We start from the raw sequence: 26,401 nt of genomic DNA on the forward strand, positions 1-26,401 counted from the left end.
TGAGTGCCTGCTGTATACCAGTAGGAAAAATCCCCTGATGCTGGCAAAGATTGAAGGCAAAAGGAAAAGAGGGCGGCAGAGGATGAGATGGTTAGATAGCATCATTTACTCTATGGACGTGAACTTGAGTGGGAGATAGTGGGGGACAGGGAAGCCTGGTGGGCTGCAGTCCACAGGGTTGCAAAGAGTCGGACATGACTTAGCAACTGAACAACAACAGCAACTGTATACCAGGTGCTGTGGTACACCCTGGGGATTCAGTGGCCTGGCTTTGCTCTTAGGGTTAAAGACTGGTCCTCAGCTGGTGGCCCATGGGACGCACCCCCTGCACACAAAGGGTTGAGCTGGCTTAGATGAGGAGACGGTCGTGGGGTGGGGAGTGGCAGGGGCTGCCAGAGGGTCTGTAGGGATGAAAGGGGAGGCTGGACAGGGCCTGGACTTGGTGATTGCCTGGGGTGAGGGACGGAGGAGAGAGGACATGAGCGCTCCTCCTGTTTCTGATTTGGGTAACTGGGCACCAGCGATGACATTTAGGGGAAGAACACTGGAGGAGCTGACTGTGCAAAGGATGGGCAGAGTTTGGCCTTGCCGAGGCTCATCTGCCTGCTGTGGGAGGCCAAGCACACTGAGCCTTACACAGACACTTCCCACTGTCTTCCTGGTGGTGGCAGCTGACGTTAGTGAACTTCACACCACGTGTCAGGAACTTTGCAAGTGTCACTTACTTCTGACAATCCTTCCTGGCCCAGACGATCACACCCTCCTGCTGATGCGAGATCAGGGGCTCAACAGTGAAGGGACCGGCCCCCAACACGTAAGGCTGCAGATGGGTGTGTCTGACCCGAGGCCTTTCCAGACACTCGGCAGGTACTTGGGAAGCCTGGAGTGGTCAGGGTGATGCTCACGCCATGCCAGGCCCTTGTCCGAACTTTATGAACTTAACACAACTCCTTGACTCCTCACAGCCAGCCACCCCTTTGAGGAAGGCCTGGTGTTAGCTCAGATTTCTGTAATGGACAGAGTGAGGCACTCAGATACCATGCCCAGGGCACATGGCTGGTGACAGGCAGAGCCAGGGCTGGCACCCCGGCAGGCTGGCACAGAGCTGATGACTGACTTCCAGAGGGAAAACAGCCCTGGGCACCAGCAGCCCCCCAACCACCCCTGGGCCAGGTGCAGGGCTCAGACGCCAGGCTCCAGTTATGGTCCATTTATTCCACCCAGTGGCCACTGCCGGAATTGGCTTTATCCCTGCTGTCACTGCCACGCTGTGAACTCAGCCCCGCCCCTCACCCGCCTCCTCTGGGCCTCCCATCTCTCTCCATTCCAGTTTGTCCTCTAGAGTCGGACACTACTGAAGCGACTTAGCAGCAGCAGCAGGATCTTTCTAGGGGCTTCCCTGGTGGCTCAAATGGTAAAGAATCTGCCTGCAGTGCAGGAGACATGGGTTTAATCCCTGGGTTGGGAAGATCCCCTGGAGGAGGAAATGGCAACCCACTCCAGTATTCTTGCCTGGAGAATCCCATGGACAGAGGAGCTTGGTGGGCTACAGTCCATGGGGTGGCAGAGTCAGACACGGCTGAGCGAGTAACACAATTTAGTTGTCACCTCCCCAGGCCTGGAGGCTAAACTCTGTGCACTTTGGTCTGGCACTTAAGAGATCAGGAAGCGAATTTCCAGGTGGAAATTAGCAGGCAGGAGGTGTGTGGGGGCGCCCTTAGAAACCTGCCTAATGAGGTGGCGTGCGGGAAAGAACTCATCTGCCAGTGCAGGAGATGCAGGAGACCCAGGTTCCATCCCTGGGTGGGGAAGATCCCTTGAAGGAGGGCATGGCAACCCACTCCAGTATTCTTGCCTGGAGAGTCGAATGGACAGAGGAGCCTGGTCGGCTACAGTCCATGGGGTCGTAAAGAGTCAGACATGACTGAAGTGACTTAGCACGAGGGAGGGGAGGAGGAGGCTTGGGCAGAGAGGGAGGAGTTGAGCTGTGAGGCAGTCATGACCATCCTGCGGGCAGCTCTGGAGCTGGGGTGGCCATTAAAGATGTCCCCCTGAGGGAAGGGGCCAGGCTTTTATGCCCCCCACGGACAAATCATTGGAGAGGGGCTGTCCTCAGGGGATGTCAAGGGGCTTCTTCCACCTACAGAGCAAACAGCCACCAACACCTAGGGCCATGAGTATCCCATCCTGCAGAAGGGTCCAGGCAGCCACCACTGTGTCCACGGCTGTGAGCTGGTCAGACCCCAGATGGAGCCGGCCTCAGATTGGAAGTGTTCCCACGTGATCTCTGACAAGCCACTTCATTTCTCTGATCTCAGTTTCCCCTCTTGAAATGGGAATGATGTTCCCTTTGTCACAGATTTGCGGGGAGTGGGCAAGGGGGGATTCAAGGTCCCAGGACAGAGCCTGGGTCACTGGGATCTTGCAGGTATGAAATTTGGGTGTGTTTTTGTTTGTTTTTTGTTATTCTTTCTGACCTCAATACGTGGCTTGAGGATCCTAGTTCCCCAAACAGGGATGGAACCCAGGCCCCGTGAGTGAAAGCACTTGATTCCCAACCACTGGACCACCAAGGAATTCCTTTTTTTTTCCTCTCTCTCTCTTTTTGGATTTTATTTTTATTGTGTTGTGGAGCCACTGGAAGGTTTCAAGCAGAGAAGGTGTCATGATCTAATTTCTTTATTCTTTTTTTATTGAGGTTCATATAAAAACCATTTTAAAGTATACAAGTCAGTGGCATTTAGTATATTCACAATATTGTATAACCATTGCCTCTCTCTAGTTTCAAGACATTTCCATGACCCCCAAAGAAAACCCAAACCCAACAGCAGTCACTGCCATCTGCCCCTTTCCCCAGCCTCTGGCAGCCACCACTCTGCTCTCTGTCTCCACAATTTACTTATTCTAGACATTTTGTGTAAATGGAACCAGCCAATATGTGGCTTTTTGAGTCTGGCTCCTTTCACACAGCACAGTGTGCTTGAGGTTCATCCACATTATAGCGTGATGAGTACTGGCTTCCTTTTTTAAAAAAAGTATTATTATTATTCTGGAGGAGGGCATGGCAACCCACTCCAGTATTCTTGCCTGGAAAATCCCATGGATGGAGGAGCCTGGCCAGCTAGTCCATGGGGTCACAAAGAGTCTGACACCACTGAGCTACCGAGTGTGCACACACACACACACATGTTATTACTATTATTTTTATTATTAGGCTACCCTGTGCAGGATGCGGGATCTTAGTTCCCTGACCAGGGATGCAGCCTGCACCCCCTGCATTGCAAGTGTGGCGTCTTAACTGCTGCCCCACCAGGGAAGTCCCCTCCCTTCCTTTTTGCGGCTGAATAATATTCCATTACATGGATATAGGGCCTCGATTTAATTTCAAAAACATTTGAAAATGATTACTCTGGGCAGGGCTTCCCTGGTGTCTCTAGTGGTAAAGAATCCACCTGCTGAAGGGAATGGCAACCCACTCCAGTATTCCTGCCTGGAGAATCCCCTGGACAGAGGAGCCTGGCGGGCTACAGTCCACAGGGTGGCAAAGAGTTGGACGTGACTGAATGACTGAGCATGCGTGCAGGGGTGGCTGAGAAGTAACCGTAGTGGCCCAAGAGTAGAGGCAGGCCGGTCCACTTCAGAGGTCGCTGGAAGGTGTGGAAGAGAGAAGATGCTCCCTTGTGCTGGGGTGGTCGCTATGTCAGGTGTACCACCAGGTAGGGTGTGTGCCAGAGGCCATAAAAGAGTCAAGTAACTGCAAGGTTTGGCTAAACAGCTGGGCAAAACCGGTAAAGCCAGTCTCCATGGTGGGGAGGATATAGGAGGGGCAGTCTCTGAGTGGGGAGGATGAGAGTTATCTCTGGGCGTGGATCACTGGAGATACCTACTTGAAATTCAAGTGGAGACAAAAGGATTTCCTTGTGCGACTGAGCATGAATTATTTAGCTCATCCCCTATTGATGGATATTTGGATGGTTTCCAGTTTTTGCAGGCGTAGACAATGCTACCATCAACTGGGCCTGTGGACTGGTGGGGGTGTTCCTGAGGGATAAATTCCAAGCAGTGGAAGCATTGGGTCAAAGGGTACGAATATTTTTTAAGTACATACTGCCAAATGGCCCTTCAAAAAGGTTCCACCAATTTATATTCTCACCCAAAGTGCACAAGAATGTCAAATTTCCCACACTCTTGCCAACAATGGGTATTATCAATCTTTTAAAAAAATCTTTGCCAACCCGAAAGGCTAAAAATAATCTTAGCGTTTTAACCTAAACACAATGTCACACGGCTGCACATTAGCCCCCATGTGGATGTACTCTACTTTACTGAAGCGTTTTTTAGTTGTTTCCAGGTATTTTTATCTGTTTGTTTGTGCTGTTATAAACAACCATAAGCAAACATCTTCATGCACAAAGCTTAGCCTTCATTGTAGCTGATTAGAGTTGACTCTCAATAGAATTACCAGGTGAAAGAGGAAAACCCTTTGTATGGCTTTTGTTATATATCGTGGAACTGCTTTCTGGAAAGACTGTACCAGGTTCTTCTTTCTTTTCTTTTTTTCAGCTGTGCCACATGGCATAAAATATCTTAGTTCCCTGTGTGCACGCTTGGTCAGTCACTAAATTGTGTCTGACTCTTCGACTCTGTGGACTGTAGCCCACCAGGCTCCTCTGTCTCTAGGATTCCCTGGCAAGAATACAGGAGTGGGTTGCCATTTCCTTCTCCAGTGGACCAGGGATGGAACCCGAATCTCCTGCATTGGCAGGCAGGTTCTTTACCACTGAGCCACCTGGAAAGCCCCTTAATACCCTGACCAGGGATCAAACCCATGACTCTTGCAGTGCAAGCTCAAAGTTTGAAACACTGGACCACCAAGGAAATCCCTTCTTTTCTCTTTTTTAAAGCCCAGTTTCTTTTAATACCAGCTTTGTTTCAGCACTGAGGATTTGATGGGTTTTTAGATTTTCAGACAACCTCCTATCATTTTCATAGATGGCAAGGCATTTTGGGTTTTCCTGCTTTTACTGGTGGACCACCATAAGGGTTCTGTGGCCAAGTGATCGATGCAGTCTGAGCCCAAGTTCCACTCAGGAGGGGCCTGATGGATCTGTGGACTCCCTCTGTGTTTCCCCAGGTCTGGGTTGTATAATTGGGACAGATGTATGTGGCAGCTGGCAGAATCCCACACTGGTGTTCTGACCCATAGAGTCAGGATCATTGTTATAGAAAGAGCCAGTGGAAGCCCCCAGAACGCCCCACATTTCCCAGGATGGAAATCCAAAAGCAATTCTACCGCCTTTGGAGGAACTGCAGATTAGTGCTGCCACTAATGGCTCAAAAGAAGCTGGGGTGGTGATCTCATCTTTGTTCCACTGACCTGTTTGGGGACTTCCCTAGCAGTCCAGTGGCCAAGACTGTGCTTCCAGTGCAGGGAACATGAGTTTGATCCCTGGTCAGGGAACTAAGATCCTGCATGCCACGAGGCACGGCCAAAAAACAAATGGACAAAAAATGACTGACCTGTTTGGCTTGTGTGGAAGGCAGATGGATCTTGGAGAATGACTGTGGATTACTGTAAATGCAATCAGGTGGTGATTGCAATTGCAGTTGCTGGCCCAAATGAAGTGTCTTTACTGGAGCACATCAGCACAGCCCTTGGCAGCTGTTGTGAGCTACTGACTGACCTTGCAAATGCTTTTGTCTTCATACCACTTTCCAAGGAGCACCAGAAGCCAGGAGTACAAACCTTCAGTCTTGCTGAAGGCTGACATCAACTCTCTTGCTTTTTGCCATCATCTAGACCACTGAGAAGGCAATGGCACCCCACTCCAGCACTCTTGCCTGGGAAATCCCATGGATGGAGGAGCCTGGTGGGCTGCAGTCCATGGGGTCGCTAAGAGTCGGACATGGCTGAGCGACTTCACTTTTCACTTTTCATGCATTGGAGAAGGAAATGGCAACCCACTCAAGTATTCTTGCCTGGAGAATCCCAGGGACGGGGGAGCCTGGTGGACTGCCATCTATAGGGTCGCACAGAGTCGGACACGACTCAAGCGACTTAGCAGCAGCAGCAGCAGACCACTGAGATACAGTGTTGCCCTCGTCCCGTCACATTGGCAACATTCTGCTGATCCGATCTTAAGAGGAGGAAACAGGATTTAGTAAGGAGGTTGGCAGTAAACCCACTGCTGGTATCAGTCAGTTATGGTCCAATCTGGAGACAAAACAACACCAGTTACTTGAACAGAATCATGTCACTCAGTTGTGTCTGACTCTTTGCAACCCTACGGACTGCAGCATGCCAGGCTCCTCTGTCCTCCACTATCTCCCGCAGTTTATTCAAAGTCACATCCATTGAGTCGGTGATGCTATCTAACCATCTCATCCTCTCCCGCCCTCTTCTCCCTTTGCCTTCAGTCTTTCCCAGGATCAGGGTCTTCTCTAATGAGTTGTCTCTTCACATCAGGTGGCCAAAGTATTGGCACTTCAGCTTCAGCTTCAGTCCTTCCAATAAATACTCAGGGTTGGTTTCCTTTAGGATTGACTGGTTTGATCTCCTTGCAGAATCATATCAGCTATTTTTGTATGTTTGTTTTTATTTTATTTTTGGTCGCAGTGTGCATGCAGGATCTTAGTTCCCTGACCAGGGTTGGACCTGTGCCCCCTGCAGTGGAAGCTCTGAGTGCTAAAACTGTGCACCTCTGATGAACCCATGTGTGAGGATTCAAAGCCAACCAAAACTCAGATTGGGACTTGAACCCACGGTCCTTTTTATTTTATTTGTTAATATTTATTTATTCGGCTGCGTCAGGTCTTAGCTGTGGCTTGAAGCATCTTCATTGCATCATACGGGATCTTTTGTTGCAGCATACGGACTCTCTAGTTGCAGTGTGCCAGCTCCAGAGCTCGCAGGCAGGCTCCGTGGTTGCAGCGCATGGGCATCGTTGCTCTGCAGCTTGTAGGATCTCAGTTCCCCCACCAGGGATCGAACCCGAGTTCTCTGCACTGCAAGGTGGATTCATAACCACTGGACCACCAGGAAAGTTCTGAATCGACTGTCTCTTAATTAGAATCACTCACCTGGTGTCTAAACTTGGGTTCTTTGAGTCTCAGCACAGAAGGAACTCAGGGAGAGGCAAAGTGATAGGCAGGAAGTAGAATTACTAATATTCTACTTGCTTGTGTGGGATGCAAGTGGGCAGGTGAAGGGGCTGTGTCCCAAAACTATATTTTGGGCTTAACTGGTAGCTCAGAAGGGAAAGAATCTGCCTGCAATGCAGGAGACCTAGGTTCGATCCCTGGGTTGGGAAGATTCCCTGGAAGGGGAAATGGCTACCCGCTCCAGTATTTTTGGCTGGGAAATCCCATGGACAGAGGAGCCTGATGGGCTACAGTATATAGGGTTACAAAGAGGAACAACCGAGCAACTTATACCCTTATCAGTTGACTGAACACTAACACTTATAATCAAAGGAAAGTGGAGGAGGGGGGAAAGGATGGCCTTCTTCCTCTTTCTTCCAGTTGATGTCAGGCTTACATCACTAGCTTCTCTTTTCTTTTGGATAGGAGAGTGTTTGACCCTATGAGGTCAAACTAGGACTGTCACAGAGCTTATTGAAATCAGCAGAAGGGTGGTAACATGTCCTAAAATATGTTGAATCATCTCAGTTTCCATGTAACGACAGTCTCCTGCTTTGAAATGTCAACCTTTCCCTTAAATCTGTCCTTAATCCTAAGGATCATTATTTTGCTGATCTCGACCAACACAATGCAAGCTGCATTATTATTTTTTCTTTCACTTAATGACCTGGGGCATATCTCATGCTTTTACTCATGGCTTTGTAGTTAAGCAAACCTGCTTCATCCCAGGATGTTGTAATAACTTTCTTGAGTGACCCTTACCTTAGAGTAGGGCTTCCCTGGTGGCTCTGCAGTGCCAGAGACCTAGGTTTGATCCCTGGGATGGGAAGATCACCTGGAGAAGGCAATGGCAACCCACTCCAGTGTTCTTGCCTGGAAAACACCATGGACAGAGGAGCCTTGTAGGCTACAGTCCGTGCGATCAAAGAGTTGGACACGACTAAGCGACTTCACTTTATCTTAGGATGGTCTCTTGAAGTTCCCTAGGTTTTCCTCTATCTACAATCCCCTACTGGGACTTCTACAGCCATCTGTGTAACTATCTATTTTTACCCCTATCAGTTTTTTAAATTTTATTTTTAAATATTTATTTGGCTGCATCAGGTCTTAGTTAGAACATGTGATATCTTCATTGAATCTTGCGGGATCTTTCCTTGTGATGCCTGGACTTTCTCATTGTGAGGCGCGGGCTTAGTTGCCCCAAGATATGTGGGATCTTAGTTCCTTGACCAGGGATCGAACCCACGTCCCCTGCATTGCAGGGTGTATTTTTAACCCCTGGGGCCATCAGGGAAGTCCCATCCATATCAGTCTTAACCACTGGACCGCCAGGGATTTTTCCTCCTATCAGCTATTGGAACAGAGATAATTTAATATAGCTGTTTGTTGCGCTTCCTTGGTAGTCCAGTGGTTAAGAATCCGCCTGCCAATTCAGGGGACATGGATTCGATCCCTGTTCTGGGAAGATCCTATGTGCTTGAGGCAACTGAGTCTGTGCCACAACTACTGAGCCCCTGCTCTGGAGCCTGTGAGCCACAACTAGAGAGGAGTCCCCGCTTACCACAACTACAGATAGTCCTTGTGTAGCAACAAAGACCCAGCATAGCCCAAAATAGACAAATCTCTTTAAAAAAGAATTGTTAGCTTGGGAAATCCCTGGCAGTCCAGCGGTTGAGACTCTGTGCTTCCTCTGCTCAGTGTCCGGGCAGATCCTGCAGGCTTCACAGTGTAGCACCCCCCCCCTCAAAAAAAAAGAATTGTTAACTAGATGTAAAGTTGTTAGAGGGCTTCCCTGTTGTCTCAGTGGGAAAGAATCCACCTGCCAATGCAGAGACGGGGATTCTATCCCTGGGTCGGGAAGATCCCCTGGAGAAGGGAATGGCAACCCACTCCGGTATTCCTGCCGGGAGAATCCCACAAACAAAGGAGCCTGGCGGGCTACAGTCCATGGGGCTGCAAAAAAGTTGGGACACAATTTAACAACTAATAACAAAATGAAAATTGTGAACCTGCTAGCCAAAAGAGTAAAAAGGAAAGTAAGGGATCCTGAGGGTAGCAGCTGCAGGAAGCACCCACCACCCTGAGGGCTAAGGAGAAAGGAGAAGAAGTTGGAAAGACTGAAACTTAGAAACTCGAGAGGCCCAATAGAGCTGAGACTCAGACCTTTGAGGTGGAGATGCTGTTGGTCTGGTACTGCGGATGTTTGGTGGGATTTTTGGATTTGAGCAGCAACTTGTCCCTGAGTCTCACTGTGTGTGCTGCTTCAGGCTTTTACCAAACAATTCGTAAGACTTTTCCTTTTGAGGGAGGCCCAGAGTACAAAGACTCTGAAGCAGGTGCTGGCTTCATGTAATCTGACCTGGCTGACACCCGGACCTGATGACCCGGAGGATCCAGGGATGTGCAGAGCGCTGGCGGCAAATAGGGATGCAGGCAGCAGGGGGTCACTCTCTGCAGACCGTCAGGGTTTTGAAGCAAATCAGACTCTTTTCGGCAGATACTATTTTTTTTCAGTTTGAGAAACTGCTCATTACTGGGCCCCCACAGAGTTTGAACACCTGCCCATGAGTAGTGACCATGTGACCTGAGCACTCGTGTGATCTGAGTATTGTCATTTGTGCACCATTCAGGGTCCTACCAGGAAACAGGTCACTCCAAATATCTGAATGAAGAGAAGTATTCACTAGGAATGAAGTTGCTAACTAGGTAACTGGGAGGGTAAAAGTTGAAGTCCGAGGCCAACTTTTTCTTCCAGGGGCCGGATGTAAATAGTCCCAGCTTCCAGGTCATCCTGTCACTACTCAACTCTTCTTTTGTCTGGAGAGCAGTTGCAGACGATAGCTAAACGAGTGAGGCTGGCTGGGTTCCAATAAAACTTTATTTACAGAATTGGGCAGATGCCCTAGACCTGGCCGTGGTTCACACACCCTTGCTCTCAGGCACGGAGACAGCAAGTCAGGAAGCCACTCTGTCTCCAGTTCCGAAGGAACGGAGAGGAGCTGACACTGTTGGAAACTTTGAGGAAGGGCTGTGTGAGGCTCGTTCTGCAAGTGCTTGTTGTCGTTCTTAGCCGCTAAGTCATTTTAGCCCGCCAGGCTCCTCTGTCCATGGGATTCTCCAGGCAAGGATGCTGGAATGGGTTGCCATTTCCTTACCCAGGGGAACTTCCTGACCCAGGGATCGAATCCCTGTCTCCTGCATTGGCAGGCGGATTCTTTAGGGAAAGAATCGGGGGAGCCCGCTGCAAGTGCTAGGAAGCTGCAGACTGGATTTGTCTGCTGTCCTGGGAAGAACCGTGGCTGCCTTTGGTGCAGAAAGAAGGCTGGGGACCTGAGAGCCCACTGGGAAGTGCAGGCTACTCGCATTCCTCCAGCCTGCAGCCTTCCTCTGGCGCCCCCTATTGGCAGAGCCTGCCAGGGAGCCGATGGCACAGCACCGGTGGTTTGCGCAGAGCTGGTGCACAGGGCCGGTTGGGGGCAGCGGGACAGTCACAAGTGGTTGGTTTTTAGGGATTTAGACAACCCCCACCCCCATCACTTCTACAGGTGGCTTATCATTAGGCTTCTTCTCGATTTCATGAAGATGAAACTGTCAGGGTCCCCTTGGGGAGGGAAGTCTTCTCGAAGGAATGGGTGTCTCTTTTGGGAAATGAAGAGGCGGGGAGGAGGTGGAAAGGGAGGGGGAGTTTTAAGTCTCTGAGAGGAGTCTAGAAGGAACTTTCAGCCTCTAAGGATCTATCTGTCCTCTGTTCAGAATGAAACCTGAATCTGACCACCACCACTTTGCTCGCCCCTGGCATCTGCATGGACATCTTTAGTCAGCTTTCTCCCTGCCCATCTCACCCCTATGCCCGCTCCACTCTTGTCCCTGTGGTCTGTTCTCAAGGCAACCAGATCAGTCACCTCCTGCTCACACCCTCTGATGTGATGTCCTCCACTGTCCTTGGAGCAGAATTGGCCGCCTTACCCTGGCCTGCAAGGCCCTGCAGGGCTCTGGTCCCCACTCCACTGAATTTCCCACCCCTCGCTTTCTTTTTCTTCTTTTTTTTAAATATTTGTTTATTTGGCTGCACCAGCTTTAGTTGCAACACACAGGATCTTCAATCTCAGTTGTGGCAAGACCAGGGATCGAACCCAGATCCCTGCTTTGGGAGCACAGTCTTAGCCACTGGACCACGAGGGAAGTCCCCTACCCCTCCCTTTCTACTCCAGCCACCCCAGACACTGTCTTGGGTGCAGTGGGGAAGCCACCCACCCCTGGGTTTTAAACAGGTGATTATCACTTTGGATTGGGGGTGTTATTAGCGGAGGCGGGGGGTATGGCAATGAGGAGGCTGATGGGTTATCACAGAGGACCTTTGCCAAGACAGACCTCCTGGGGTGCGTAAAATATAATAAAGATTCCTGTATTTGCTGGCATTGTTCCTGACAATTCACATATTAGTCATAAGAGGGGCAAGTGCACAACAAAGGAGAAAACCAGAATTCCCTGGTGGTCCAGTGGTTAAGACTTGGTGCTTTCACTGCTGGGGGCACAGGTTCCATCCCTGGTCACAGAACTGAGAATCTGCAAGTTGTGGGCCAAAAAAAAAAAAAAAAAAGGAGGGAACCACTCCTTACTCTCAGCATGCAGAAATCCCCGAGGGTGGGGTGTGAACCCAGTGTGTTCTGGGCCCTTGCCACACGTCGAAGCCTCTGGCTTCACCATCGCTGCTCCCAAGTCTCATGGGGCCATGTCGTCTGTCCCCCACCTTGCGGGAATCGTTTCACCTGCGTCATCTCCCTCTGCTCTTGGTTTGTCTTTCGGGTCTGTCCTCTTTCCCTGACATCGAGTTATCTTTCAGATCGGTCTCTTCTCCCCCGATCATGGGTCTCATTTGGGCCCCACGTGGTCTCTCTGTGGCCCTGGTTCTGTTTTCAGCCTGTGCCACTGCTCTCTCCTTCAAGGCCTGAGCCCTCTCTCGCTTTGCCCAGTTCTGCCCCAGCCTCTGTTACCTCCCATGCTGTCAGTCTCAGTGCCCTGGGGAGGTGAGCGTGTCCCTCCTCCCAGGCCAGTGAGCTAGGACCTTGACTCTTCTGTTTCAGCCCCAGGGTTGAAGGTCTGTGCTTGAATTGGGAGTCAATGCTGGGCCCAGTTCAGGCTGTTGGGGCGGAGCCGGTATTCATGGAGAGGCACCCTGGGAGCCGGGTCCCAACCCAGGAGACGTCTCGCCCACACATATTGCCCCCATTTTACAGAGGAGCAAACTGAGGCTCCAGAGAAGGCAATGGCAACCCACTCCAGAACTCTTGCCTGGAAAATCCCATGGACGGAGGAGCCTGGTAGGCTGCAGTCCATGGGGTCGCACAGAGTCAGACACGACTGAGCGACTTTACTTTCACTTTTCAGTTTCATGCATTGGAGAAGGAAATGGCAACCCACTCCAGTGTTCTTGCCTGGAGAATCCCAGGGACAGCGGAGCCTGGTGGGCTGCCGTCTATGGGGTCACACAGAGTCGGACACGACTGAAGCAACTTAGCAGCAGCAGCAGCAGCAAACAGGCTCAGAGACATGGAAGCCCCTGTCCCCGGTCACCCAGTGAGCTGGTCAGAGCCATGGCTCCCTCCTCCCGCACCCGGCCCTTACCAGCTCCCTGCCTCCTCTGTCATGTATGTGTGCGTGTGAGGCCATGTGTTCACATGTGTGCACTGTGCCTCTAGGGGATGACCCCCCCACACCACATCACCGCTCCGCCCTGCACTCATGTACTGGGCACATGTCTGTCTGCCTGAGTCCACGTGGGTAGCCTGTGTCTGGGCACTTATGTGTGGATTTGGTGTGGTGCACACATGTTGCTGGTATAGACTTGACTGTGTATAGTGCTCACATGTGCAGTGTGTGTGTGTGTGTCTCCGGGGTGTATATATGTGTGTGTGAAGTGCCAGGTTTTTTCCCAGCCTGGGTCCTGCCCGCAGCTAATGACTGACTGATGTCCACTTGAGCAAGATGGCCTCTTTGGATCAGGCATCCTGGTGTGCCAGCCAGACCCCCCAGCACACCCTTTTCTCCCTCCCCACCCTTCACCACGTCAGGCCTGGACCCCAGCCACCCACCCCTCCCTGACTCAAGACCACATGCAGCTCCTCTCGAGGTCATTCTCTCAACGGAGCTGGGCGTCGTCCTGTGTCTCGGGATGCCTGGGTGCATACACCCGGGTCCCTAGCACCTGCCAGGGGCAAGAGAGTGGAGGTCACACATCTGTGTTATGATCCCCAGCTGTTGTGCCTTTATTCCCCAGTGCCTTGATGTCTCTGAGACTCAGTCTCCCCAGCTGTATAATGGGGCTAGTAGTAGCCCCAGGGAGCTGTTGAGAAGATTATACAAGATAAACCCTATAAAGTGGCATCTAGCTCGAAGCCTGGCATGTAGTAAGCTTGATAAATGTTACCTGTTGTTAACTGTTCATACCAAAGAGAAACCAAGGCTCCCGGAGGGTCCTGAGTGGGTCAGCGTCCGGGCATCTTGACTCCAATCTCAGGACCCCAGCATGGTGGGAGTGGTGGGGGGTCAGTGGTAGGTTTTATAAAGCAGGGCCTTAAATGATGAGCTTGATGTCGGGGGAGAGGAGCGGGAGAGATCGGATGAGGCGGGGCAGCTGGGAGGAAGGAGGACGTGAGATGACAGGGGTCCAATACGGGGCCCAGGGAAGACTCCTGGAGCCAGTCTGGTCCCCTGGCTCCTCCTGCCGTCCTGCTCCCTGTGTGTCTCTCTCTTGGCTTCTGATACTCCAAATCGCTCCCTCGGCACAGCTCTCTCTAACTGCGCGTCTGTCTCCCCGGCCCACCCCTCTGCCCCCGCCCCGCCTCCCCTCCAGCAGAAGGCAGACCTGGCTGTGGCTGCGTTCACCATCACAGCCGAGCGGGAGAAGGTCATCGACTTCTCCAAGCCCTTCATGACCCTGGGGATCAGCATCCTCTACCGGGTGCATATGGTACGGTTCCCCTGGAGATGTGGCCGGGGCTGGGGCGGGAGTGGCACTGAGGCCCGAGGGAGACAGAGGCTGCAGGCTGGACCTTGCCTGCCATGGTGGGGCCTGTGGGCCCCAGGGCTTTGGGAGGGGCTGGGGGGGACTCTGCTCTCACTCCCTCCCCCACCAGGGCCGCAAGCCCGGCTACTTTTCCTTCCTGGACCCTTTCTCTCCGGCCGTGTGGCTCTTCATGCTTCTTGCCTATCTGGCCGTCAGTTGCGTCCTGTTCCTGGCCGCCAGGTGAGCCCACTACCTGCTGCCTGGGAGGGAGGGGGCGGGGCGGAGGCAGGAGCCGGGCTCTCCACGGCTGTCTGTCCTGGCTGTCCCGGCTTTGCTCGGAGCCTTGGGTTCACTGCAGCCGCCCTCCCTTCTCCCTTTCCGGCCCCGTCTCTGTGTTTCCTCCCTGTGTCTCTGGCTTCTGCTCCGTGGTCCTCTCCAGGCCTCTCCCCTTCTCGTTCTTCTGTCCCCTTCCTCTTTTGCGCCCACTGTCTCTGTGTGTGTGTGTGTCTCTCCCTGTTCATCTGTGTCTCTCTTCCTCTCCAGGTGTGTCTCCCCGTCCCTTCTGATCACGGTGGCTCTCTCTCCTGTTTTCTTTCTTCCCACCCACTGTGTCTCTCCACAGGCTGAGCCCCTACGAGTGGTACAACCCGCACCCGTGCCTGCGGGCGCGCCCCCACATCCTGGAGAACCAGTACACGCTGGGCAACAGCCTCTGGTTCCCCGTGGGGGGCTTCATGCAGCAGGGCTCGGAGATCATGCCCCGGGCGCTGTCCACGCGCTGCGTCAGTGGAGTCTGGTGAGAGGCTGTCTGCCCGCCCCAACCGGGGTGGGTGGGACTTTTTTGGGGGACCCTCCTGAGACCTGGGCCCATTCCTATTCCCCACGCCAGCCATGTGATGGGACACAGGGTAGGGTGAGCTGAGCCCCAGCTCTGCAGCTCACTGGCTGTACAACCCCCTCCATGCCTTAGTCTCCTCATCCGAGAAATGGGAGTAAAAATGCCCACGTCTCATATAATCAGGACAGCATGGGTGTGGTAGTCACTGTCTGAGACATTGCCCCAGGCAATCACAGAGACTAGAATCCTTGAGCCACGACAGCCTTCACTGTCCAGAGGCCAAGGCTGAGTGAGGCCCAGTCAGAGACCTGCTCCCTCAGAGCCCCACAGGGACCCAGTACCTTGAACAGAGCTTATTTTGCCCCCGAGACAAGCTCTGAGAAGCTTCATGCCAGAGAGCATTCACTGAGCCAGCCGGCAGTGTCTGGCTCATAGCTTTACATTTTTTGGATTAGTTGGCATTTAAAAATTGGGCAAATTCACTTACAAATTCAGATTTCTTTCTTCTTAAAAGAAAAATATTTGATTAAATTAGTTTATTTGTTGGCCACATGGCATGTAGAAGCTTAGTTCCCCAGATTCTATAGGGATCGAAGCCATGCCCCCTGCATCGGGAGCTCAGATGTTCTTAACCACTGGACTACCAGGGAAGTCCCAGGCTTCTATCTTTTTCTGTTTTGTTTTGGCTACGCCACACGGCTTGCAGGAATCTGTTTCCCAGCCAGGGATTGAACCCCGGGCCTCGGCAGTGAGAGCCCGCTGTCCTAACCACGAGGCCACCAGGGAACTCCCCACATTCAGAGTTCTCACTTTGCTCAAAGCTTTGGGAGCTCTGGTATTGCGCAGCTGGCACTCCCACCTGGTGTCGACGCCGCTCCGTTGGCCCCAGGCCCTCTGCCTCCTCCGGCGCCTTTAGGGCCTTGCTTCCATATGCACTCACGTCTGCCACCCTGTCTTTGATTCATTTAGCCCCGTGGCATGTGGGACCTTAGTTCTCCAACCAGGGATGGAGCCTGTGCCCCCTGATTAGGAGTGCAGAGTCTTAACCACTGGACCGCCAGGGAAGTCCCCATCCTGTCTTTTAAATAGCAGATGGGCTCGGTGGCAGCTCATGTAACTCTTCTCAGCTCCTTTTCCTCCTTAGAACCACAGAAAGCCGAGGAGCACGCCTAGAACAAGGAACATTCTCCCAGTTTTATGGATTAGGAGGCCGAGACCCAGAGAGAGGAAGTGGTTTCCTAGAGAGAGTGCATTTGGCTAGAGGCAGGGTGGGGCTGAGCCAGCTTCCCGCCCCAGTGCCACCCACCCCCCAGTCCCTGGGTGCTGCCTGAGCCTGGCTCTGCTCCCCAGGCCCTTGGTGACCTCTCCAGGGCAGCCCAAGACGTTGGGCCTCGTCCCCGTCTGTTACAGTCAATGCATCAATAGTCATTCAGCACAAAGTGCTTCTGAGCCCTTTCCATGTGCCACGTAGTCAGGTGAAAAGAGGCAAAGGGGCTGAGAATAAATAAGTGACCAGATAGATAAACACAAGGAGGTCATATTTTATGCCAGGAATGTATCCCAGTGATATTGTCTGATTCAAAACTTGTTCATTCAAGACCAGCCATAATGGTGGCAGGTTTTTCTCTCTCTCAACTAAGTGGGACTAACTACCATCTGGCAGTTGTTTGCAATTTGCTTGGCCCACTGGCTTTGAAACTTTTGAATCTCAATGATTTCTTTTAAACGTTTTGGAATTGGCATCACTTCAGGAGTTACACCCTGCCTTTGTTTTCTGTTGCTGTTGCAACAAATTACCATAAACTTAGTGGTTTAAAAACAATGTAAATTTATTCTCTTACAGCTCTGGAAGACAGAAGTGCAGGATAGATATCACTGGGCTAAAGTCAAGGTGTTGGCAGGGCCAATTCTGAAGGCTCTAGGGGAAAATCTATTTCTTTGCCTTTTCCAGCTTTTAGAAGCTTTCTGCATTCCTGGGCTCGTGGCCCCTGCCTCCAGCTTCAGAGCCAGCAGCACAGCCTCTTCAAATCTCTCTCTGACTCTGACCTCCTTCTTCCCCTTATAAGGACCCCTGTGATTCCATGGGCCCACCTGGATACTCCAGGTCAATCTCCAAATCTCAGGATGCTTAACTTAATTCTATCTTCAAAGACCTTTTTTAAGAAAAAAAAAAAAATTATTTGGCTGCACTGGGTCTTAGTTCTGGCACTCAGAATCTTTGATCTTCATTGTGACATGCTGGGTCTTCAGTTGCAGCATGCTAACTCCTAGTTATGGCATATGAAATCTAGCTTCCTGATCAAGGATCGAATCTGGGCCCCCTGCACTGGGAGGGCAGAGTCTTAGCCACTGGACCACTAGGGAAGTCCCCTGTAAAGAGCCTCTTACTCTATGAAGGAACATACAAGTTCCAGGGATGTGTATATAGGTGTCTTAGGGGCAAGGCTTTCTTCTGCCCACCGCACATCCGAAGTGAATTTTATTAGCATTTTAAATGTAATGATGTATCAGATGTACATAAGCTGAGCTATTGAAGAACCCAACAGGGTGCAGTGAAAAAGAACAGTGGAGAATGAAGATGCTTAGGAAAGGCACCTCTGAGGGAGGTGACATCTAGGCTGAGTCCGAAAGGTGCAAACAGAGGCAGGCCTGCCAAGGAGAGGGAGGCGCATTCAGCCAGGCAGGAGAGGGCGGCCTGTGTGAGGAGGTAGCTGCAAGGGCAGGGAGGGACCTGCTGTAACAAATCTGGCTGAGTCCCCAGGTCAGGTGGGGGACCAGTGACCGCCTCTCTGTACCCCATCCCTTCTGCTCCTCAGTCAGGGACCCTCTTCCCCAGCTGGGTGTTCCATGCCCCAGAGACGTGGTTGCCACAGGAACAGCAGCAGCCCCCCCAACCCAGAGCCCACCTCCTGGGCCCCTCATCTCGTGTCCACCCGGGCCACAGCCTCCTGCAGCCACACCCAAGGGCGCGTCATCATTTGGGACAGTTCTGCCTTGATTCTTTATTATTTTTGGCCATGCCCCGTGTCCTGTGGGATCTTAGTTCCCCAAACAGGGATTGAACTCGCACCCCCTGCACTGAAGCCCCGAGTCTTAACCACTGGACCGCCAGGGAGGCCCCAGTTCTGCCTTGAAAATGAGTATTTCCGAGTTCACACTCTGACCCCAGCCCCGTCCCTCCTGGGCTCCCCCATCACTCCCTTGAAGTCGGTCCTTATCCCTCCTTTGCCGTTGTCAACGTCTCAGGCCAGGTCACCCTCTTGTCACGCCCTCCTGGTTCAGAAAGCCCCCAAACCTCGGGTCTTGCTCTGCTCCCTTCCCCACGCTCCACCAGGGTCACATGGCCCCCTTTATTGATATGGCTAGCACACCCTGTCAGCCATCCTCTTTCTAGAAACCCTTTGCTCCTAGGCTGCTGTGTCTTCCTGGTTCCCTACAACCTCTGGATCCGCTGTCCCGTTTCATCATGGGCTCCTTTGGCCCTTGCTCTCTCACTTCACACCAGTGACTCTTCAGTGCTCACAGACTCAATGCACTCTTTAAAAAACAAACAAAACAGTTTACTTGTTTATTTTGACCACTCCACACAGTGTGTGGGATCTCAGTCCCTGACCAGGGCTTGAATGCAGGCCACAGCAGTGAAAATGCAGACTCCTAACCACTAGCCTGTGCACATGCTAAGTCGCTTCAGTCATGTCTGACCCTTTGCAACCCCCTGGACTATAGCCCAGCAGGCTCCTCTGTCCATGGGATTCTCCAGGCAAGAATACTGGAGTGGGTTGCCATGGGGGATCTTCCCAACCCTGGGATCGAACCCATGTCTCTTAAGTCCCCTGCATTGGCAGGTGGGTTCTTTACCACTAGTGCCACCTGGGAAGCCCCCCTTAACCACGAGACCACTAGGGAACTCCTTCAATGCCTTCTTTTTTTTTAAACGTATTTATTTATTTGTGGCTGCATGGCCTTCCCTCTAGCTGTGGGGAGTGGAGGCTGCTCTCTAGCTGAAGTGCACAGGCTTCGCATTGCAGTGGCCTCTCTAGTGGCGGAGCACGGGCCCTAGGGTGCTTGGGCTCCAGTAGCTGCAGTTCATAGGCTCTGGAGCACAAGATCGATAGTTGTGGTACACGGGCTCGGTTGCTCTGTAGTATGTGGGATCTTCCCGGGTCAGGGATCAAACATGTGTCTTCTGCATTGGCAGGCAGATTCTTTACCGCTTAGCCACCAAGGAACCCAATGCCCTGTTTTTATAACAAATATTTGGTAACATCTCTTTTCCGCCCTAATGAAATTCAAAGGTAATACGTCAACCTACACTCATGATTCAGAACAAATCAATATAATGCCCTGATTTCAATACAGAGGAGAAAAGGAGAAGTGATTGTCGATACAACAGTAGGAAAGCAATACCTAAATGCTTGGGCAGGACTGTGCTCCAAGACAGATTGCAGCGGTCAGGTGGCCGCACCTACAGGTAGTGGATACCATTGCAATTATGAGAAGACAGACTGTTTAATAGAATGATGTCAATACCTGAGGCATGACGCTTTTAAATCATTGGCAGATAAGTGTATCTGTACAAATACAAATCACCATGATTGTGAGACTCATCAAAACAGCCGGTCCAAGTTTCTTCACACAGTGACTCAAATACAACAAGCAGGGCTGCTGTCAGAGACGCGATTTCTCCAAATCGTGAGCAGTTCTTGGCACGGTTTCAAACAAAACAGCATCCAGCTTTGTTCCTCAATCTAAACAATAGGTACCTTTCTAGAAATGTTGGTTTCTATTCTAGCCATGCCAAAAATATTTCTATTTTTATGTCCGTGCGTGCTCAGTCATGTCCGACTCTTTGCAACCCCATGGACTGTCGCCCACCAGGCTCCTCGGTCCATGGGATTCTCCAGGCGGGAACACTGGGGTGGGTTGCCGTTTCCACCTCCAGGGGATCTTCCTGACCCAAGGATTGAACCTGAGTCTCCTATTTTGGCAAGCAGATTCTTTACCACTAGCACCACCTGGGAAGCCCTGGTTTTTAGGTATCAGGGAGTTAAGAGTCAGATAATCAAATACAGGATTTTCCATGTTTAGACTGGGCTGTCTGGTCGACACCTGTCCCTACCCATTGACATCAGGACCCTACACGATCACTTTGGTCACCAGAGTGCCTCACACCTCACCAAGCACTTTCCTCAAACAAACCTGGGGCCACGCCCTGCCCAGGAACCACCACTCTGTATACCCCCAGCTTCCCTTCCCAAGTCCTCAACTGCAGATCCCTCCATGAGGCACCCTCAGACTCCGCTTGCCCAAAATGGAGCTCACATCCTTACTCCCAAATTGGTCCCCAGGTTCTGTCTTGGTGAATGGCCCCATCACCCCCGCCATCGCCACCGCCCGTCTGCCATGGTGTCCCTGGGGTTTCGGGGTGCCTGGGGTGTAACAGGCACTGAATAGTTTTGTCTTGAATGAATGACAGCATTGATCCATAGGTTTGAAGAGACTTGGCTTCCAGAGAGATTATGGCGGACCCTGGATCTTTGTATGAGTTGAGTTTGGGTTGCTTTTGGAAAAGGCGTATTATTCATCCATTTATCCTACACTCCACCCGCATCCCAGCACCCAGCACAGGAGTGTGCATGCGTGCTCAGCAGAGGACAGCTGCTCTTTTCTTCATTATCCACTGGAGGAGGGGGTGCTCTGGAAGGACCTCTCAGCATCTTTCCTGTCTTCAGGCCCCGCAGATCTGTGTCTGTACTTCGGCAGGGAGCCTAGCCCCTCTCATCTGCTTGGTGGGAGGAGAGAGGGCCAGGCCAAGGCAGGTGACTGCCTTTGGGTCTAGAGCCAGGCCAGTGGGTACTTCTTTTCCCAAGTCTGTCCTGAGTCACAGGACCACAGAAGCACACACGTGCATGGCACTTGGTCTGTGTTGTAACGCACTCTTAGAACAGCCCTGTGAGGAGCGACCTACAATTATTATCATCATTATTACTATTATTATAAATACTGTTATTTTGGCCACACTCTGAGGCGTATGGGATCTTAGTTCCTCCACCAGGGATTGAACCCACCCACTTGACATTGGAAGCATGGAGTCCTAACCACTGGCCTGTGAGGGAATTCCTATGGGGGCCTACGATTATACTTAACCTCATGGGTGAATCCATGGTCTCACAGCTCATCAGTGATGGAGCCAGGATTTGGGGATTTTCCAGGGACCTCGATTTCTACTTTATTTCCACTGTGGTCAGTGAATATTCTCTGTAGGATTTTAATCCTTTGTCATTTATTGAGACTTGTTTTATGACTCAGCGTAGAGTCTATCCTGGTAAATGTTCTACACGCACATGCATAGAATGTGTGTTTTGCTGTTGGTGGGTGCAATGTTTTGTAAATGGCAACTAGGACCAGTAGGCCACTCTTGTCTTCATATGGTTACTGACTTTCTGTCTACTGATTCTGTCAATTACTGAGAAAAGAGTGTTGAGATCACCACTTGTAATTGTGGAGAAATCTCATGTTTCTCTTTTCAGTTCTATCAGGTTTTGCTTTATGAATTGTGAAGCCGTGTAATTAGGTGCATCAATGTTTGGGACTGTTGTGTCTTTTTGATGAATTGACCCCTTTGCTATTATGTACCTCAGTTGGTAAAGAATCCGCCTGCAATTCAGGAGACCCTGGTTCGGTTCCTGGGTTGGGAAGATCCGCTGGAGAAGGGATAGGCTACCCACTCCAGTATTCTTGGGTTTCCCTTGTGGCTTAGCTGGTAAAGAACCCACCTGCAATGCAGGAGACCTGGGTTCAGTCTCTGGGTTGGGAAGATACCCTGGAGAAGGGAAAGGCTACCTACTACAGTATTCTGGCCTAGAGAATTCCATGGACTACATAGTCCGTGGGGTCTCAGAGTCGGACATGACTAAGTGACTTTCACTTTCACTTCCTCTTTATTCCTGATAAATTCCTTGTTTGGGGGTTACCTTTTTTGATATTCATATAGCCATCCCAGCTTTTTTTAAAAAAGTATTTATTTATTTGTCTGCACTGCATCTTAGTTGCAATGTGTGGGATCTATTTCCCTGACCAGGGATTGAACCAGGAACCCCTGTTCAATCACTGTATCACGGAGTCTTAGCCACTGGACCAACCAGGCCTGTCCCCAACTTTTTAGTGCAGTGTTTCATAGTATGTCTTTTCCCTATCCTTTCATTGTCAGCTTACCTACACTGTTACATTTAAAGTGGTTTTCTTATAGACAGCATGTACTTAGGCCTTGGATTGGCAAACTTCTTTTTTGAGTATTGGGCCAAATTATAAATATTTCAGGCTTTGCTGGTCATATGGTATCTGTTGCATCTACTTAACCCTGATTATGGTACAGAAGCAGCCTTGATTGAATGAGTGTGGTTGTGTTCCAATTAAACTTTTTTTTTGGCTGCACAGTGGGGCACGTGGGATCTTAGTTCCCCAACCAGGGATCCATCCCACGCCCCATCCCCCCACATTGGAAGCTCAGAGTCCTAACCGCTGGATCACCAGGGAATTCCCCCAATAAAACTTTATGGACACTGACAGTGAAATTTGAATTTTATGTGTCGCGTGTCATGAGCTGTTACTCTTCCTTCAGTTTCTTCTTAAGCATTTTAAAATGTGAAAGCCATTCTTAGCCTGTGGGCTGCACAAAAACAGTAAGTCAGATCTTGCCTGTGGGCCATAGTTTGCCAACCCCAGGCTGAGACCATTTACCTGCAGTATAATTATTGGTATTTGTATGATGTTGTTTAATTGCTAACTCGTGTATTTTTTCATCCCCATGGACTGTAGCCCACCAGACTTCCCTGTCTGTGGGATTTCCCAGGCAGGAATACTAGAGTGGGTTGCCATTTCCTTTTCTAGGGGATCTTCCTGACCCAGGGATCAAACCTGAGTCTCCATGTCTCCTGCATTGCAGGTGGATTCTTCACCACTGAGCCACCTGGAAAGCTCAGAAAACCCAGCATTTACTTATAAAAATTAGTTGCATTCATTCAGAAAAAATTCAGACTTTATAAACTTGGTGTAAAATGTTACTAGCTATTTCTAAAACAAGAAATAACTAATAACGTGTGTATGTATGTTGTCTTGGGTTTATTGAGATTCTTGGATCTGCAAGTTTACAATTTTCACTAAATTTGAAAAGTTTTGAACATTGCTTTTTCCACTATTTTTTCTGCTGCCCCCTTACTGTCTTCTGTCTCTGGGACTCCAGTCGTGGATGTAAGACCACTTGGTCGTATTCCTCAGGCCACTACAGCTCTGTGCTCATTGTCGGTCATTTTTTCCCTCCTTGTGTTTCATTTTTTGTGTATGTGTGTTTCTTTTGAATAGATTTTGCTGTCTTCAAAATCTGTTTTCTTTTCTGTGCAGTGTCTAATCTGTGTAGATCCTTCCAGTAAAAATTTCCTTTTAGATCTTGTATATTTCATATAGAACTTTCTAGTCCTTTCTTCCATTTCTGTCTGCAACGTGTTCATGTTTTTCTTTACATCCTTGATCATTCTGAATGTCTTCGCTGCTTAATGTCCTTGCTGCTAATTCCATCATCTCTGCCAATTCTTGTTCCACTTCCGTTGAGCAACTTTTTTTCCTAGTTGTAAGTCCGTTTCCTGCATGTTGTTTATCTGGTATTTTTTTTTTTAATTGGATTACAAGACATTGTGGATTTTATGTTGTTTACTTTGTTGCATGTATTAAAGAATCTTTGGGTTTGTTGTTGTTGTTTTTTTCCCTGCAAGACAGTTACTTGTGGATTCTCTTGAGTCTTTCCAGGCCTATTTTTAAGTTCTTTTAGAGTAGGTCTCAGAGAAGGCAATGGCACCCCACTCCAGTACTCTTGCCTGCAAAATCCCATGGATGGAGGAGCCTGGTGGGCTGCAGTCCATGGGATCGCTAAGAGTCGGACACGACTGAGTGACTTCACTTTCACTTTTCACTTTCATGCATTGGAGAAGGAAATGGCAAGCCACTCCAGTGTTCTTGCCTGGAGAATCCCAGGGACGGGGAGCTTGGTGGGCTGCCATCTATGGGGTCAGATAGAGTCAGACATGACTGAAGTGACTTAGCAGCAGCAGGGTAGGTCTAGCATAACATATTCTTGGGCTAACTTAACTCTGATTCTAATGTGTTATCCTTTATCTCTTTGAATGTCTTATGCATTCAAAGAAATCTCTCTTCTCTGGTTAGAAGCTCAAAAGATTCCCATCCCTGTATGAGCCCTGGAAATTGTTCTCCCTTTGAACGTTCTTATCTGACCCCTTGGAGTTTTATCCAGTGCATACACAGACTGACATTCAGCCAAAGATTCAAAAGAGAAGCTATGCAGATTACTAGAACTGGGCATTCTGCTTCTTCCTCTTGGGCATTCTGTCTCATGAATGCCAGCCATCTCTTGACCTTCTTGATCTCTGATCTCCATCTCTACAGCTCAGTGAGTTTGCCAGACTCTGGGTTTTCCTTTCTGGCACAGCCGTCTATAAATTAAGTCCAGCTGGGTAATGGCAAGCAAGTCTTACTTCATTATTTCTCTTTCCTCAGGGATCCTGGGCCTGTAATGCCTGTTGTCCTTTGTCTAAGGTCATTTCCTATACCCTGTCCAGTTTTCTATTAATAGTTCACAGTGAGAGGGTATTTCCAGACCATCTTATTCTCTTGTGTTTCTGACAGTGGAAGTCTCTGGAAAGAAAGGGTTAAGTTGCTCAGTTGTGTCCAACTCTTTGTGACACCATGGACTGTAGGGCACCAGGCTACTCTGTCCATGGGATTCTCCAGCAAAGAATACTGGAGTGGGTTGCCATGCCCTCCTCCAGGGGATCTTCCCAACCCTAGGATCAAATCCGGGTCTTCTGCATTGCAGATGGAGTCTTTACTGTCTGAGCTACCAGGAAGTCTCTGGAAGTAATACTTAAACCCAGGGAAGGGACTTCCCTGGTGGTCCAATGGCTTCAACTCTGTGCTCCCAATGGAGGGGACCCTTGTTCAGTCCCTGCTCAGGGAACTAGATCCCATATGCTCAACTAAGACCTGGCGCGGCCAAATAAATAAAAAAAAATCTTTTAAAAAATGTAAACCCAGGGATCTGGACTCTAGATCCTATGATCCCAGCCCCTCCCAACTCTGTGATGCCATGGGCTGTGGCCCACCAGGCTCTTCTGTCCATGGGATTCTGTGATCCCATCAGCAGTCAGCCTTCTAGCCTTCTAGATGCTGGGGTCACTGGGGTGGGGGGGGGCACCACCAAGGGGGTTCATGGCCACACGGGCAAAGTGGCAGGGGTGGCTCCAGCCCGTAGCTCACCCCTCCCACCCCTCAGGTGGGCCTTCACCTTGATCATCATCTCCTCCTACACGGCCAACCTGGCCGCCTTCCTCACCGTGCAGCGCATGGAGGTGCCCGTGGAGTCGGCCGACGACCTGGCAGACCAGACCAACATCGAGTACGGCACCATCCACGCTGGCTCCACCATGACCTTCTTTCAGGTGGGGCCCCCGGCGCCACCCTGGCTTGGGGTCGTGGTCACCGCCATGCACAGCAGCTTAGGGTAGGGCAGGGCATTCCTGAGAAGGTCCCCACGGGGCCTGGAGGAAGAAAGCTGTCCTGTTTGGCCTGGATGGAGGTCTCCCTGGAACAGGCTGGGCCCTGGAGAGATAATGGGGGTGGAGCCTCTGCTTCTCTGGATATACCCTGGGAACACTGGGAAGACGGCTGGGCATTAAGCTGTGCCAAGACCCAAGGGTGGGAGAGAGAAAAAGGGTTGGAAAACAGGTCATGCCCCCTCCTCCCCAAGCCTTCAGTCCTCGGGTTCCTCGCTGGGCTGGTGGGTGTGGGGATGGTTTGGACCTGGCCTTGAGCAGTCTGTCTGTCTGTCTGTCTTGTCTCTGTCTGTCCTTGGCTCTGCCTTCCTCTGGTCTCCTCACTCTCTCGGCTTGAGGGAGACCTCCTGGAGGGCAGAGGGCATGGGGAAAGGCAGGAGTGGAAAGACCCTCACCCGTGCTCCCCTCCCCACGCTCCCCTTGCCCAGAATTCACGGTACCAGACGTACCAGCGGATGTGGAACTACATGCAGTCGAAGCAGCCCAGCGTGTTTGTCAAGAGCACAGAGGAGGGCATCGCCCGCGTCCTCAACTCCCGCTACGCCTTCCTGCTTGAGTCCACCATGAACGAGTACCACCGGCGCCTCAACTGCAACCTCACCCAGATCGGGGGCCTCCTCGACACCAAGGGCTACGGCATCGGCATGCCGCTGGGTATGGCAGCCCTGGGGCCCCGGGCAGCCGGAACCAAGCCGTGTGAGCAGGCCACGCGGTGGGCCAGACCCTCCCTGAGCAGGCTGGGTGTGCTGTGTGTGGCCTCCTGCCTGTGTGGCCTTGGGCAGGTGTCGCCACCTT

The 26,401-nt window shown here is 50.9% G+C and overlaps 1 protein-coding gene across 1 annotated transcript in view; it reads left to right on the forward strand.

Annotated features, from left to right (window-relative positions):
- GRIK5 (glutamate ionotropic receptor kainate type subunit 5) overlaps positions 1–26,401 on the forward strand; it is a 58,721-nt gene that overhangs the window by 24,096 nt on the left and 8,224 nt on the right. Inside the window, exons 12-16 of the mRNA XM_068993223.1 lie at positions 13,997–14,110; positions 14,277–14,386; positions 14,769–14,942; positions 25,327–25,492; positions 26,035–26,260. Of these exons, the coding sequence (XP_068849324.1) occupies positions 13,997–14,110; positions 14,277–14,386; positions 14,769–14,942; positions 25,327–25,492; positions 26,035–26,260 (790 nt within the window). The remainder of the gene's footprint in view (positions 1–13,996; positions 14,111–14,276; positions 14,387–14,768; positions 14,943–25,326; positions 25,493–26,034; positions 26,261–26,401) is intronic.

The sequence above is a fragment of the Capricornis sumatraensis genome, chromosome 20 (genome assembly GCF_032405125.1).
Source record: "Capricornis sumatraensis isolate serow.1 chromosome 20, serow.2, whole genome shotgun sequence".
NCBI classification, from domain to species: domain Eukaryota; kingdom Metazoa; phylum Chordata; class Mammalia; order Artiodactyla; family Bovidae; genus Capricornis; species Capricornis sumatraensis.